Raw genomic sequence first — 12,762 nt, 5'->3', positions numbered from 1 at the left:
TTCTGTATCAACAAGTAAAGGGATGAAAAAATACCACTGAGACTCTTCACTTACAGCAGTTCTAAAACATGTGAAGGAGGATACCAAAAGTGGAGATGGACAGAAGAATGTCAGAAACAAGGGCAGTATAGGAAATAACACACAGCTATCTGGTGTGGAATACATTAGACAATACATCTTGCTTTAGAGTTATAACATTAGTTTATTACACAGTATACATAGCTTCAAACAGAAATATAACATTCATTTAGGGGGAAACATATCAGCCACTGGGCTTCTAAAAAAACTGATTGCTTCTAGGTTTCCTACCTGTGCTACAGACCCCTTTTGCTTCACATCCAACTTCTACTTCCCTCCCACGTGCCTTCTGTCCCACTCAGACACAATCAAAGCCTCTGGGCCAAGAAGTATTTGCGTCAGCCTTTTATTAGGTCCCCAGTCTGGATAACCAAAGGATCATGGCCCAGGGCTTATCACAGCATGTACATGCTAGTTATTCTAGACAGTCTTCCAGAGTACAGAATGGCCAAATTCTCCTTCTCTACCTGAAATGCAGCACCTTCTTTTTTCAGCTATACATTTCTCTGACTTCCTTAACAATGAAGAGGGGTACTGTGCAGTATTAGGAATTAAAATCTAACCAAAAAATTGAAACACTCTCCCTAACCACAATATACATTAAATATTTTCCAATTTTGTGTCTTACATCATTTACTGAAAATTGTAAACCATATATAGGTGCTTACTACATACATGCAGTATTAAAAAATGCTGTAAACAGGTATCCAAAATAACTCTAACAATGGATTGAAAGACTCTGGAACATATTGCATATGCCTTGGATTCTCAAAATGCAACATATTTACAAAAAAATAATCAAACAAACAAAGGAAAAAACCCAAAACAAAACCACAAATACAATCTCTAAAGTACAGATAGAATTTAAGTTAGAACACACAACTAAAACTTTCAGTGTATGTAGCACAATTTAAAGAGTAAGTGGTGCTGTCTCAGAAGGAAATATGGCAAGAGCAGTCAGGAAGTCCATTGCAAACAGTCTCTGTTCTCAGTTCCTAAATACGCCCCTTTTCTAGTGTCCTCTGAGTTAAATAGACCTCCTTATTTGGTGTCTGGATGATCCTACATGGAAAAAATCTATTTACTTACATACGTGTTCTGCAGCTGGCCTTTAAAATCTCAAACAGCAATTTTATAATGTATATCTATATAAAATTAACATGACTTCTGTTTCCTACTTGTTATTGTATTACAGCATTTGAATAGTATTTTCTACTTTTCATTTTAAATTAAAAGTATCAGTTGATTTTCTTCTGGGAAAAACATTTCTACTGAAAAGCAGTTTTCAAACTCCTTCTCAAATGTCCTTGAATATAAAAATCTTGTCTTAAATCTTGGGCAGGTATTTCAAATTTCTGTTCTCGGTTGAAAAAAGCAGCCAACATTTCTCTAAAATTAGATGACCAGTACATCACTACCTCTTAAAAGATAATATTTCATCACAAAACTAGCCAAGAAATCATTGCCTTGGAAGTACAGCTTTTCTTTGTTTAGTGGTTCCCATAAAAAATTAATTAATATTTGTATTTCAGCTCTGATATACAATTGTGACTTCTTTTTATTTAGTTATTCACACTGTGAGTTTTATTGGTTGTGCCATTCAGCAGTTTATTATGTGATTTTTTTTTTTTTTCTGAAGAGGTTTTCACTAATCTAATGTAATAGAAATTCCAAGATCTTTATTACAAGTCTTTCTCATCTTTACTGTTTCCACTGTTCATTGTAGAAGGGCAAACTACCTCTTCTTTGTCTTCTTCTGTAGGAAAGGCATTTTTATTTTTCAGATTTTCAGAGGCTTTATGTTCAATGCTATTTAAGGAAGTGTCACACTTCAGAAATGTCTCAGAGTGGCAAGTTTCTGCTGGATCTGCCAACATGTGAGAACATTTTTCTCCAACAATGTAAATTAAATTTATTCTTAAGGTTTGACTTTTTTTTGTCTTTCCATTGGGTAGCTCAGTATTTGTGCCTGTGACAAGATCATTTGGTATGTGTTTGGATACACTATTTTGACAATTTCTAACTTCCATGGGGTCTGCATTCATATCCTCTGTAATGTGGAACTCCCCTAAAATATTTGTGTCTTTCAAAGTGGAGGATGCAAGTATTCCAAAGTTACTAATAAAATCTAAGGTGTTATCAGCATAAAACCTATTAAAGATATTATTGACAATCTTATTGATAGAGTTATTCTTCAAAGTCACATGATTATTTTTGTCTGTCAGGTCTTGACCTGACCATTCTAAATGTTCTCTCTTTTTGGCCAACAAATACGGACCCAGCTGGTTCTCAATATCAGATGCCTTTTGGTAGGCACACCCTCTCTGTTCCTCATTAATTGGTGTTACTGTTACCATCAGTATTGGACAATGTTGGCCGCATATCGCATGGAGTCTATCCAGAGAATCTTCCTCACGAAGAGCACTTCTATCATCATTACTAACACTGGTTGGCTGAGACTGTATGGGTACAGCATTTGAAGGTTTTTCCAAAGGGTGCACCTTGTTATCAGGCAATCTAAATTCTACAGATGAAAAGGCTGGAAAATTGGTGTCAGCCTGTGTGGAAGTAGAACCTACCACAGTTGATGGATTGGTCTTGTCTTTGTTTGGTGCAGGAAGGATCTTGCCACTGCGACTAGGTTTGCCTTTTGTATTTGACTCATCCTGAAAGGGGTCTGAATCACTATTATGAGGCATATTGAAGTAGCTGCAAAAATTTTCAGGGGGTTTTACCATGTCTTCAAGTTCTGAAGAAGGGATCTCATCAAGGGCAGGGTACTGATCCAGATTGCCAAAGTGAGAGTATGGGACTTCATCACTTTCAATTGATGTTGTATCCAAATTACCATACATTCCAATCCGTTCAGGGGGTGACCTTCTTATCAAATGATTTTCTTTCAGAAGCCATTTGCCTTTATCTATCAATATTCCTTCATTTTCACTAGCCTTAATGCTAGGTTGACAATGTTGATTTAGAGATTCCCCTAAACAGTCATTAGTATAACTTGTCTCTTCTCTGTTAAGAGCAGATTGTGGTGTTGGAAAAGGAGTATTTTCTCTTAATATACTGTCATCTCTGTTTAGTTTTACTGGATATTCTTGTGATGGTAGTGAGGAATGTGAAAATTTCTGTGCAGAACAAGACGTAGATTCTTGAGAAAAATAAATTATTTTTTCCCCCACTGCAGAGTGGAATCCTTCAGTATCTGCTTGAAATACCTTCGACATATAAGGAAATCCTTTGTGAAAGTCAGGCTTAAATGAAGCTTCTGTCTTGCCATAGAGTCTTTCAATAGTTCTCTTGACATAGCCAGTATTATAATGTTTTTCAAGTGCTTCCTCCCCACTTTCATTGGTCAAGTCACTGGATGCTCTAAGGTTATTATCACTCTCTTCAGTATCTGGTCTGTAATCTGACCAGTCTGAAGTAGCAGGACTTTTTAAGCATTTTTTTAATCGAGATGTGTCAGAACACAATTTATCCTCCAGTTCCTCTACTTGCAATTTCTGTTCTCCTTCAGTTATGTCACATTCTGTAACTTGCTTTGATTCATAACGAAATGATAATGGAGAGACTGTAGATAACCTCTCAGAGGTTTCCTCAGATATTTCTGCATCTTCTTTGTCACCCTGTACAGAATAATCCTCATTATTATATTCTAGAGAGGTTTCAGCATCGAGTGTAAGTTGGTTTTTAGGGGTGTTGTCAATATCTGATGACTTTGGATCAATATCCTCATCTTCACTTTTATCAGTACTAACAGGTACAACACCTTTTTCTCCTTCTAACTCAGAAGTATCCTGATCTAAAATACAATTGTTATCATTAGAAGTTACACTATGAACTGTGGAATTAGGTTCTACTGAAGATTCTGACTCTTCATTATTGAATGATGTATCTTGAGTGTTTTCACATAGGCTACCAGGCATTTCTTCATTTCTTTCTGTCTCTATAGCTGATGGAAGGCTACAGGTATTTGAATTAGTACTGGCAAATTGACCATCTAGTGTTTCAGGAGCAGTCATGCCTAAAGCCTCTGTTTCTTTACAAAGATCCCTCTCTATATCAAAACAGCTTTCTGATTCCCTGGTTAATTTTAGAGCTTCTTCAGAATTGACACTGTCCATCACAATACAGGGCTCAACTGATTCCTCATGTTCATACAAATGTGTATCATTAGGAATTTCAGATGTGGGCACATTCTCATGTGTGGAGCCTGGCTTTTCAAGTTCCTTCCTGAAGTGTACTAAGTTATTTTCTGTTGATTGTTGGAGATTGGAGAAGACAGCCTTCAGCTCATCAGCTTGCTCTATAGCTGCAGTTTGTTTCAGACATTTTAACTGCGTAAATATTTCAGAGCAGCTACATGCATTTTTTTGCATATCATCTGTGATTGTCCCAATCAAACTCTCTCTCAGATTCAGTAAAAGTAGCCAAGCTAAGAGGGCATTGGAGGAAGAACCAAAAGCTGCAGGAGAAAGATCCGAAAAACTGCAAGATTTTCCAATGCATCCACTATGTCCTTTCTGCAGACCAAGCAAGGCTGATTGAAGTTCATGCAGCAACATGCTAGACATGCAATTATTCTGAATTTCAATTCCAGTTTTCTCACTTACAATTGTGCGATCAGCTTGAACAGCAACCTCAGATCTTTTTCTTTGGCATAGGTTGGTAATTTGAACGTCAACTTCTGTCACCTTTTTTTCATTATCATGTGCTTCATGAAACAAATGCAGCTTACTATCCTGATGAAATTCTGACTTTAGTAAATACTTGGCTTCTTCTAGTAGAAATGTATTAGAATGAATCAAAGAGTCAGATTGTCTTTCATCTGAATCTTTGGCTGAGTCTTCTGAAAGTCTCAATTTACCAATAGGCTTTAAAGGTTTTTTTGTTAGATTATCTTCAAGTAGATGTGTTTTTCCAGTTGCGTGCACATTATTTGTGATAAATCTAGCTTCTTTTTCTATAGAATCATCAGTATTTTCCTTAGGAAAAGAACAGGCATTGCTATTCTCTACAGTCCCTTCTTTCTTCTTTATAGGGGGTAAGACAGAATTTGAAAATGAATTTTTCAGCCAAGTTTGGACATAGTTTTCACGTGAATGCTCAACAACCTTCTCTTGAAAACCCTCCTGGTTTAGAGCCTCTAGTGTAATGGCACTCTCTGACCTATTTTTCTTATTTATACCTTTACCTAGATTTTTCTTCATCGTCTTTTGCTTTTTCTCTTTCTTTGATAGCAAATGTTCCAAATTATTCTTTTCCTTTCCTTTTTCAAAGCTAAGATTTTTTGGCACTGCTGACAATGGCTTTGAAGTCACTGATGAGTCAGGTGTCTGTTCAAAAGAACTGGTCATAAGATGTGCGCCTTCTTTCTCAGTGCAAAATGTATACTGACTGTGTTCAGATTCATTGTTTGAATCAGCTGTCTTTGGACCATCTTCACTCTTTGCAGATGAAATGATACTGCTTTTTTTGCCTGACTTCAATTTTATCTTGCCTAACTTCTTGTTATCACTTCCTTTTTTTTTATTAGATGACGATGATCCATTTTGTTCCACTGAATCCTGGTGATCAAATTCATCTTCAGGATATATGGTTTTGTCTGTATTGGCAGACCCATTATTGTTTTTTACAAAATATTCAGATCCTATTTTCTGAGGCATTTCAGAATATTTATCCATAGCCTCTGTTGTGGAATCCTGTGTGATATTCAGTCCCTCACTTCTAATTATCCCTGAAATTTCTTGATGCTTTTGACTTTCATATGTACCTTGCTCTAGAAAGCTAGATGATTTTCTTTTTTTTTTCTTTTTGGTGAGGGATGATGCAGACTGGTTGTTCTCAATGGGTGTTGTCCTCATAGATTCAGTTGTGGCACTGGTTTGAGTATCACTTTCAGTAACAGTAGGAAATAATCCAGTTGTTTGATTTACTTTCTCAGTAGGACTCTTACTGAGTGGAGATGCCATCATTTTCATCTGGCTATGTCCAGCACAGGCTGAATGCACTGAATCTTGAGAAATACCTACTAAATCAGCAGCTTGGCATTTTATTTCTTCTTTTGACTGACATAATTCTGAATATGTAATGAAAGAACTCACTGATCTTTTTATTTGTTTAATATCGCATGACCTATGGATGTGATCTGCTGTACCTGGCCTAGCTGTCTGGTAAGCTTTTGACGATGGCATGAAACCACTGATGTTAGCTTTGGAGGTTGATACTAAACTACTGTATGCACCTTGTTCCACAACTGACTTCTCCAATATATTCTGTACCAACTCATCCTCATTAGGCACTTCTAATGTCTTCCTGTTTGTGGTTTCTATTAACTCACTGCTTTTGTGGCTTACTTTAAAAAGCATTTCTTCCTTTATATTTTCTGAAGACAGCTTTAATAAACCATTTTCACTAATCTCATTAAACTTTGGATTACTGACATTTGATTTTTTTCTGCTTGAATGAGCTACCATGCAATACTCAGAAGTTTTTTCTCCATTCTGTACTTCCTCGCTGTAGGAAAACTGTCCTATTGTCTTCTCTTGAACCTCTTTCTCAGACACCAAGGTGACACTCTCAACCACTGCTTTCTTTTGCCTAACACGCCTTGGCCCAGGGGTGGGAGGCCTGTAAAAGCGAGGCTTGATATTTTCCTCAGGTACATTGCTTACATCTAACTCTGCAGAATTGTTCTTCTCAGAGACATTACAATCAGCAGTTTTCAAATCAGATTCTAATTCTTTTTCTGACACTTCCTCATTGGATTGCTGTAACAAGTCTTCCTCTGCTTTATTGCAGCTCTTCAAAAATGGAGCATCTTTTGGATTGATACAATCTGATGTATTTACATTGGATGAGCAGTCTTCCACATTCATGGCAGAAGAATTGCAGATGGAGACATTTTTGTCATCAGAAAGGCCAGCACGACTTACGGTGGTTGTCCACTTAATGGTTTCTTCCTCTTTGATTTTGAATCGAACTTTCATTTCCACTGTGATGCTGCCATCTTGGTTAACATGAACAGACTTCTCAATGTCATCTTGATACTGTGCCACAGATAAGTCTTCACCAATAACTGGCCGATTTCCTCCTATCTCATTATGGCTGTCAAGAACATAGGAAGAATCTGAGTTGTTATCATTTGAGTTGTTATCATTGCTGGATCCTTTATCAGAAGAAACTGAGAATATCTGAGATCTTGAACTAGAGTCCATTTCAGCTCTCACTACCCATAATTACATTGAAAGAATACAGATTCATTCAGAAGAAAGAAAGCAGAGCAGACAAATACCATGGATAAGGGTCCAGATGATGAGACAGCGGACAGGCAACAAAGGAAAAGAAGAAAGGAGAAAAATTAGTATTAAAGATGTTAATGAAATGTGTTATTTTACATACTTTGCTTTTTTTATTTATTTTGCATTTGAAAGTACAGGAAAAAAAACCACTGGTAATCTTGCTATTCATCTATGAAATTTTCAGAGAAAGAAATATGAGAAAGTCTTAATAAAGAATTAAGCACTTAAATGCTTGTCCGCTTAATTTTATTTTACAATAAGTTCTTTCTAATGCCAGAACTACAGTCTTATTTGAAGCTCCAAAGCCTAAAAAATGTACAAGATGACCTCATTTTATACTTAATTGAGAGCTGAGATTGCCTTGAGCATTTCAAAGGATTCATAGGTGCTCACTTGTTTGGGTTTCAAGCTACCAGCTTTACTTCCTCTTCATGCTTTAGTGATCATTATATCACTTCCTACTGGTTCTTACAGTTATCACTAAAACATGTAATTCAAGGTCAATATACATGTTCTTGGGCTTAATCTAACAATCTACAGTACATGAGTAACTACTCTTTGTAATGTCACTGACACGTGACAAAAGGATTCATATCCAATCCTCTGACCTTCTGTAAAGAAGTAAATATTGAAGTTCTTGAACTCCTTGTAAAATCTGAACTTAAATCATGACATTTTGGAGCACATTTATGTATCTGTACTGTAGACAATGTGCAAAACTCAGCAAAGCCTATGAGAATACATCTAGACTTCAATGATTTTTGAATGTGGCCCAAAATGTGTTAGCATGCACAATATATTTTCCCACAATATGTTTTGATTACTCTGCAATAACTTGGGTCTTTTAAAAATTTTATTCACCTCTCCCACATAGTTGTCATTGAAGAGTTGAGAGCTAAAAAAACATGACTAAGAATGAAGTCTTGCTGTCTTTCAAGGTCTTCCACATGTGCAAGGGAAACAGTGCAGGTACGCCCACACAGAGGAATGAACAACTGCTACTGATATCTAAATATATATATATGATTCCACCTTTTAATAGATAGGTTTTACTTGCAAAAAGCATTTTAACACATATAATATTAACTTATCTACATTTCTTGAATTTAAGTTTGTTTTCTTTTTTAAGTGGTTTCACATCAAGGCTTTTACAGTAATATATTACCGTTATAGAAACCTGTCTATAACTTCAGGCAAACGGCCCTGCAAGTTTCTCAAGCATATGCTTTACCATGAACTGAATAAGAAACAAAGTCTTCTAACACAGACCAGAAATTATGCTTCACAAAGTAAAAATCTTGCCTTCCTTGTCTCAGGAAATGGAATTGGAACAAAGATGCTGCAATTTCATTTTCCATGCTTTCATTTCATCAGTGATATCTCCTACAGCCGATATTTTTTAAGTTCTCAGGTTAAAGACAAAAAGAGGGTCATTTTTTCCTCCCTCTTTCTGTGATTGCTATGGGCTAAGAATTAGAAGCAGGAGATAATCATATTCAACAACTCTGATTTTTTACAATTGTAAGGCTCAGTCTTTGTCTCAAAGCAGAATCTAGGTAGGATTTTTGTTTCTGCAGAACTTTCATTCTCTAAATGTTCTTATTCATTCTCTCTTGACTCATTAGTTATGCTCTGCAAACAGGTCTCAAGCTGTGCAAGTCAAAGTACATGAAGGCTGAAAAAACCTAAAATTAATAGACTGGTGGGGAGATAATAAACTGCAAGGAACGTGAATGGAATTCCCTCAAACAAATGGAAATCAAATGTCATATATTAACATGCTCCATGACACTGTTAGGGTTACTGTGGAAAGTCCAGTACAGTAACAATTACAGTGTTCCCTGGGTTCTCCAGTACGGCATAAAGCTGTAGCAAGAGTAGACAGTACTCTGGATTAAGGAAGGTCCTCCAGACAGCACCTCAGCCCTAGAAGATGCTCTAATGTTAGGAATTCCCATAGGACTTAAAGTTCTGTTACTGCAGCATTTCGTTTCCCTTAGGCTATTCATCTAGCCTGACTTCTCTCCAAGAGCTCCTCACTTTCTTGCTTATCCACTGGCCACTTCACATACTTCCTGATCTTATCAGTGGAGCAACGCCTTGAGTAATCAAAGAGAAAGTACATATTTGTGTATCTTTTCCCAAACTTATTAAAAATATATATATAACAGCCATGAGGATATGGGAATGGACAACACTCAGTTTAGGCAAAAGCAGCTTCAAAAACATGACGAATTTGTGAGTGGATGGATGCTATTCTAGTTTTCCTATTTAGGCAGAGCAGGCAACAAGAGAAGAAGAGTAAGTCATGACAAGCCAAACTTTCACTTGTTAAATTCTGAAAACTGAACAAAAGTTTTGCCTAAGCAATTCAATGACACCCTGAAGTAGCCTGAGGTTTTACTTTTACCACTGTTGTTATTAATTCTGACACCAAAAAATTAATAACAATGGCAATCAAGAGAATTAAAGTGAAATATACTCATAAATTTTCATACATATTCTAAGTCTATCAGAAACAAAATATGCATAGTAGCTGAGTACTTAGCAGAAACTTGCATTTTAAAAAGAAAATTAACACTTTGATCTTTCATAAGCTTATTGAGGAGCCACAGCAGATATAAACAGTTTCAACTGGCCTTTCTGAATATCCTTGATCCTAGTAAGATTGTCACTGTTTATGTCTTATGCTCAGAGAGATAAACAAATTATTAAAATACAAATTAATTCAAAGAACTTACTCTTTTCACTTTCTGACTTGGCATTTGCTTTTGGGTACACACGATTCCCAATTCCAAGCAATTTAGCAGGTCGCAAATACCCAAGGGATTCATAATTGCTTGGTTTAAAAGGCTCTCTCCCCGCTGCGACTACAGCTCCAGAGCACAATATCAGGGCCTGAAGATTAGGAACCTGGAAAAAAAAGTAACATTAAATTCTCTGCTTTAGTAACCACCAAAAAATAATGTAAGAAGTTCATCTCTTTCAAGCTTTAATGTCTTCACTCCTTAGTTTCTACATTCATTTGCAGCAGACTATTAAATATGTATCACAGCACAGAATTAATTTTTCAATTCCTAAAAGGCAATTCCTATTTCTGTGAGGACATATCTAGTGATATGAATTGGATAATTACTTCAAGAAGTAACTTGGATCCACATCAAAATTTTCTTAAAATTTAAGTGTTTACACATGTAATTTCATTTCATTGTTGTACAGTGACTGTTCATAGTCATGAAATATGAATATGCATTTGGAGGTAGGTATACATAAGAAGATGTGGAGGAAAAATTCAGAATACAGCACAAGAAGTTGACTCATATTTCCACAAAGGAATTGGACACCACCACAGAGCATTATACTTTGGAAAAGACCTCTGGAGGTCATGCAGTCTAACTCTCTACTCAAAGCAGATCTGACTGGATCAAGATGCTCAGAGCCTTGTCTGACAGTTTTGAATGTATGTTCCAAAATATACTGCAAATTAATGCTTACAAACTGTAGTTCACTAACTTGTAGGTAACATGGACAGTTTCCCAACCTAATACACAATTTCAACAAGTGAAGGGTAAACAGGAGATTACTTTTGAACTCTTTGAGTTCTGCACAGATTTCTCTTTCTGAATACCTGCTAAGTGTAACCATAACTGTTTTTCTGTGGTTAAAAAACAGACAGAAAAAGCACTGAGACAAAATTATACAAACAGTATGTGAGACTGAAATCTGAATTATTAATGCTGCACCATCAGTGTTTAGAGGTACAGAACCTGGTCCATTGTCTGAAACTATGATAGGCAATCAGGTGTCAGAGTTCCAAGTCATTAATGGCAAACCACTCTGCATTTGTGCAATCATAAAAATACATGTGGATAATTAGATGCTACTTATATTCTAAAACATTAAAAATCCCAGATAAATATCATTAAGACTAAAGGAAGGTCTCGTGTAAATGGATAAAAGTACAGAAATGGGAGCATGCCTTAAAGAGGCCTGAGTAAGAGAAAAAAAATAATTTTGTTCTCTTTTGCTTAAAATGAAATGTGTTCTCAGTAACTTCTCTCTGTTCACGAGATTCCAGTATATTTCCTCCAAGCCAGTAGCCCTTCTGAAGGGAGAAAAAGCAAAGAAAGTAAAAAGATGAAATTTAGCACATCAGATCATACATCAGGACCATGTCTCAATCATGGATACAATTTCTTTTTTTATTTAAAATAATCTAGAAGAAATGACAAAAAAATGTCAGTACTCATCCTTTTTCTCACCTTTCTGCCATCAGTGGTATAGAGCTTTGCAACTGGATATTGCATTAACTCACTCATATAATCCAGAAAGGCCTCAAATGTCTGTGTATTTTTCTTTCCCAAAACTATGGTGCGCCTAAGTCTTACATCCCCGTTTTTGAATACAAGCATCTTTTTGGGAGTCGTTATTCTGCTTTCTCGATGGCCAAACCTGTCTTCATTCTGCCTTGCTAATTGCACAGCTCGACGACGAGCGCTGACAGGCCTGCTGATCTGCCAGGGCAGGGGCTTTTTGCTGGCCTGTTCCAGGTTGATGGGTTTCATTTTCCTCTGATGGGAGCAAATATAGGATTTTCCATCTTCCAGATCCTCCAAATTGGTGATGCTGTGTCTCCCTCTTGGTGTACTAATATTCCTTACTCCAAAAGGTAACGGGACCCGTTTGGACAAACTATCCAGTAAGGCATCAAATGTCTTGTAAGACCTGCTATTAACCACCATTTTGATTCCATTAAACTGGGGATCTCCACTTTTATAGAAACAAATCCGTTTGGCCACTACAGGTTCAGTGACGTTGAAATGGCGTGCGGATAAACTCTGCTCACTCTCGGAGGAGTTTGGATGATTCGCCGAGTAACTGCTGGAAGGTGTTTCACTCATTTTGACAGCAATCTGGAAGAAAGAGGAGATGGATGTAAAACTTTCTCTGTGACTAGCAAAAATATGATCTACATTTTGAAAGGTGTAGGAAGAGGATTTATGAGAAACCAACAGCAGCAAGTTGTGCCAAAAATCATTGGATTTAAGTGGATTCAAGCTGTTATCACTAAATTCCACAAAGACTCCGATACTGTCAGATTAAGTTAACATAGCTCTACTTGCAAGTATTCCCAAAACTCTCCAATGTAATTTCAAATCTCTTATCATTTTGGTACAAGAGACCTTTTCTTAGAAGGAGGTGGTTTGTCAGTCCATCCTTTCTTGAGCATGAAGCTAATGATATTTCATATTTAAGATATTTAAGAAAAGTCCTTACGAGGAGAGAGAAATTTGTGCCTTGGTATGTGCCTTTTTTAGTCCAAAATAGCCAAACTGAAAGACAATGCAATTCAGTCAGATCTTATATACTAGTTTAT

General features: G+C 36.5%; 1 protein-coding gene across 1 annotated transcript; it reads right to left on the bottom strand.

Annotated features, from left to right (window-relative positions):
• Nucleotides 1-1,760: 1,760 nt before the first annotated feature.
• LOC132326209 (oxygen-regulated protein 1-like) lies at nucleotides 1,761-12,286 on the bottom strand. The gene is made up of 3 exons (XM_059844178.1): nucleotides 11,648-12,286; nucleotides 10,127-10,298; nucleotides 1,761-7,312 (listed from the first exon to the last, which is right to left on the bottom strand). Exons 1-3 carry the CDS (start codon nucleotides 12,284-12,286, stop codon nucleotides 1,761-1,763), a joined length of 6,363 nt encoding a protein of 2,120 aa, XP_059700161.1.
• Between the last annotated feature and the right edge of the window lie 476 nt (nucleotides 12,287-12,762).

This window comes from Haemorhous mexicanus, chromosome 1, assembly GCF_027477595.1.
Source record: "Haemorhous mexicanus isolate bHaeMex1 chromosome 1, bHaeMex1.pri, whole genome shotgun sequence".
Taxonomy (NCBI): domain Eukaryota; kingdom Metazoa; phylum Chordata; class Aves; order Passeriformes; family Fringillidae; genus Haemorhous; species Haemorhous mexicanus.
Note: the sequence above shows the minus strand (reverse complement) of the source record. Positions and strands in the feature narration are given on the sequence as shown.

Excerpts from the sequence above, each read along its gene's own strand:
- LOC132326209 (XM_059844178.1), bottom strand. The coding sequence starts at position 12,286 with ATGAGTGAAACACCTTCCAGCAGTTACTCGGCGAATCATCCAAACTCC. Across the intron at positions 10,299-11,647 it reads ATACCACTGATGGCAGAAAG|GTTCCTAATCTTCAGGCCCT; the intron begins GTGAGAAAAAGG and ends TTTTTTTTCCAG. Across the intron at positions 7,313-10,126 it reads CAAGTCAGAAAGTGAAAAGA|TGAGAGCTGAAATGGACTCT; the intron begins GTAAGTTCTTTG and ends AATTATGGGTAG.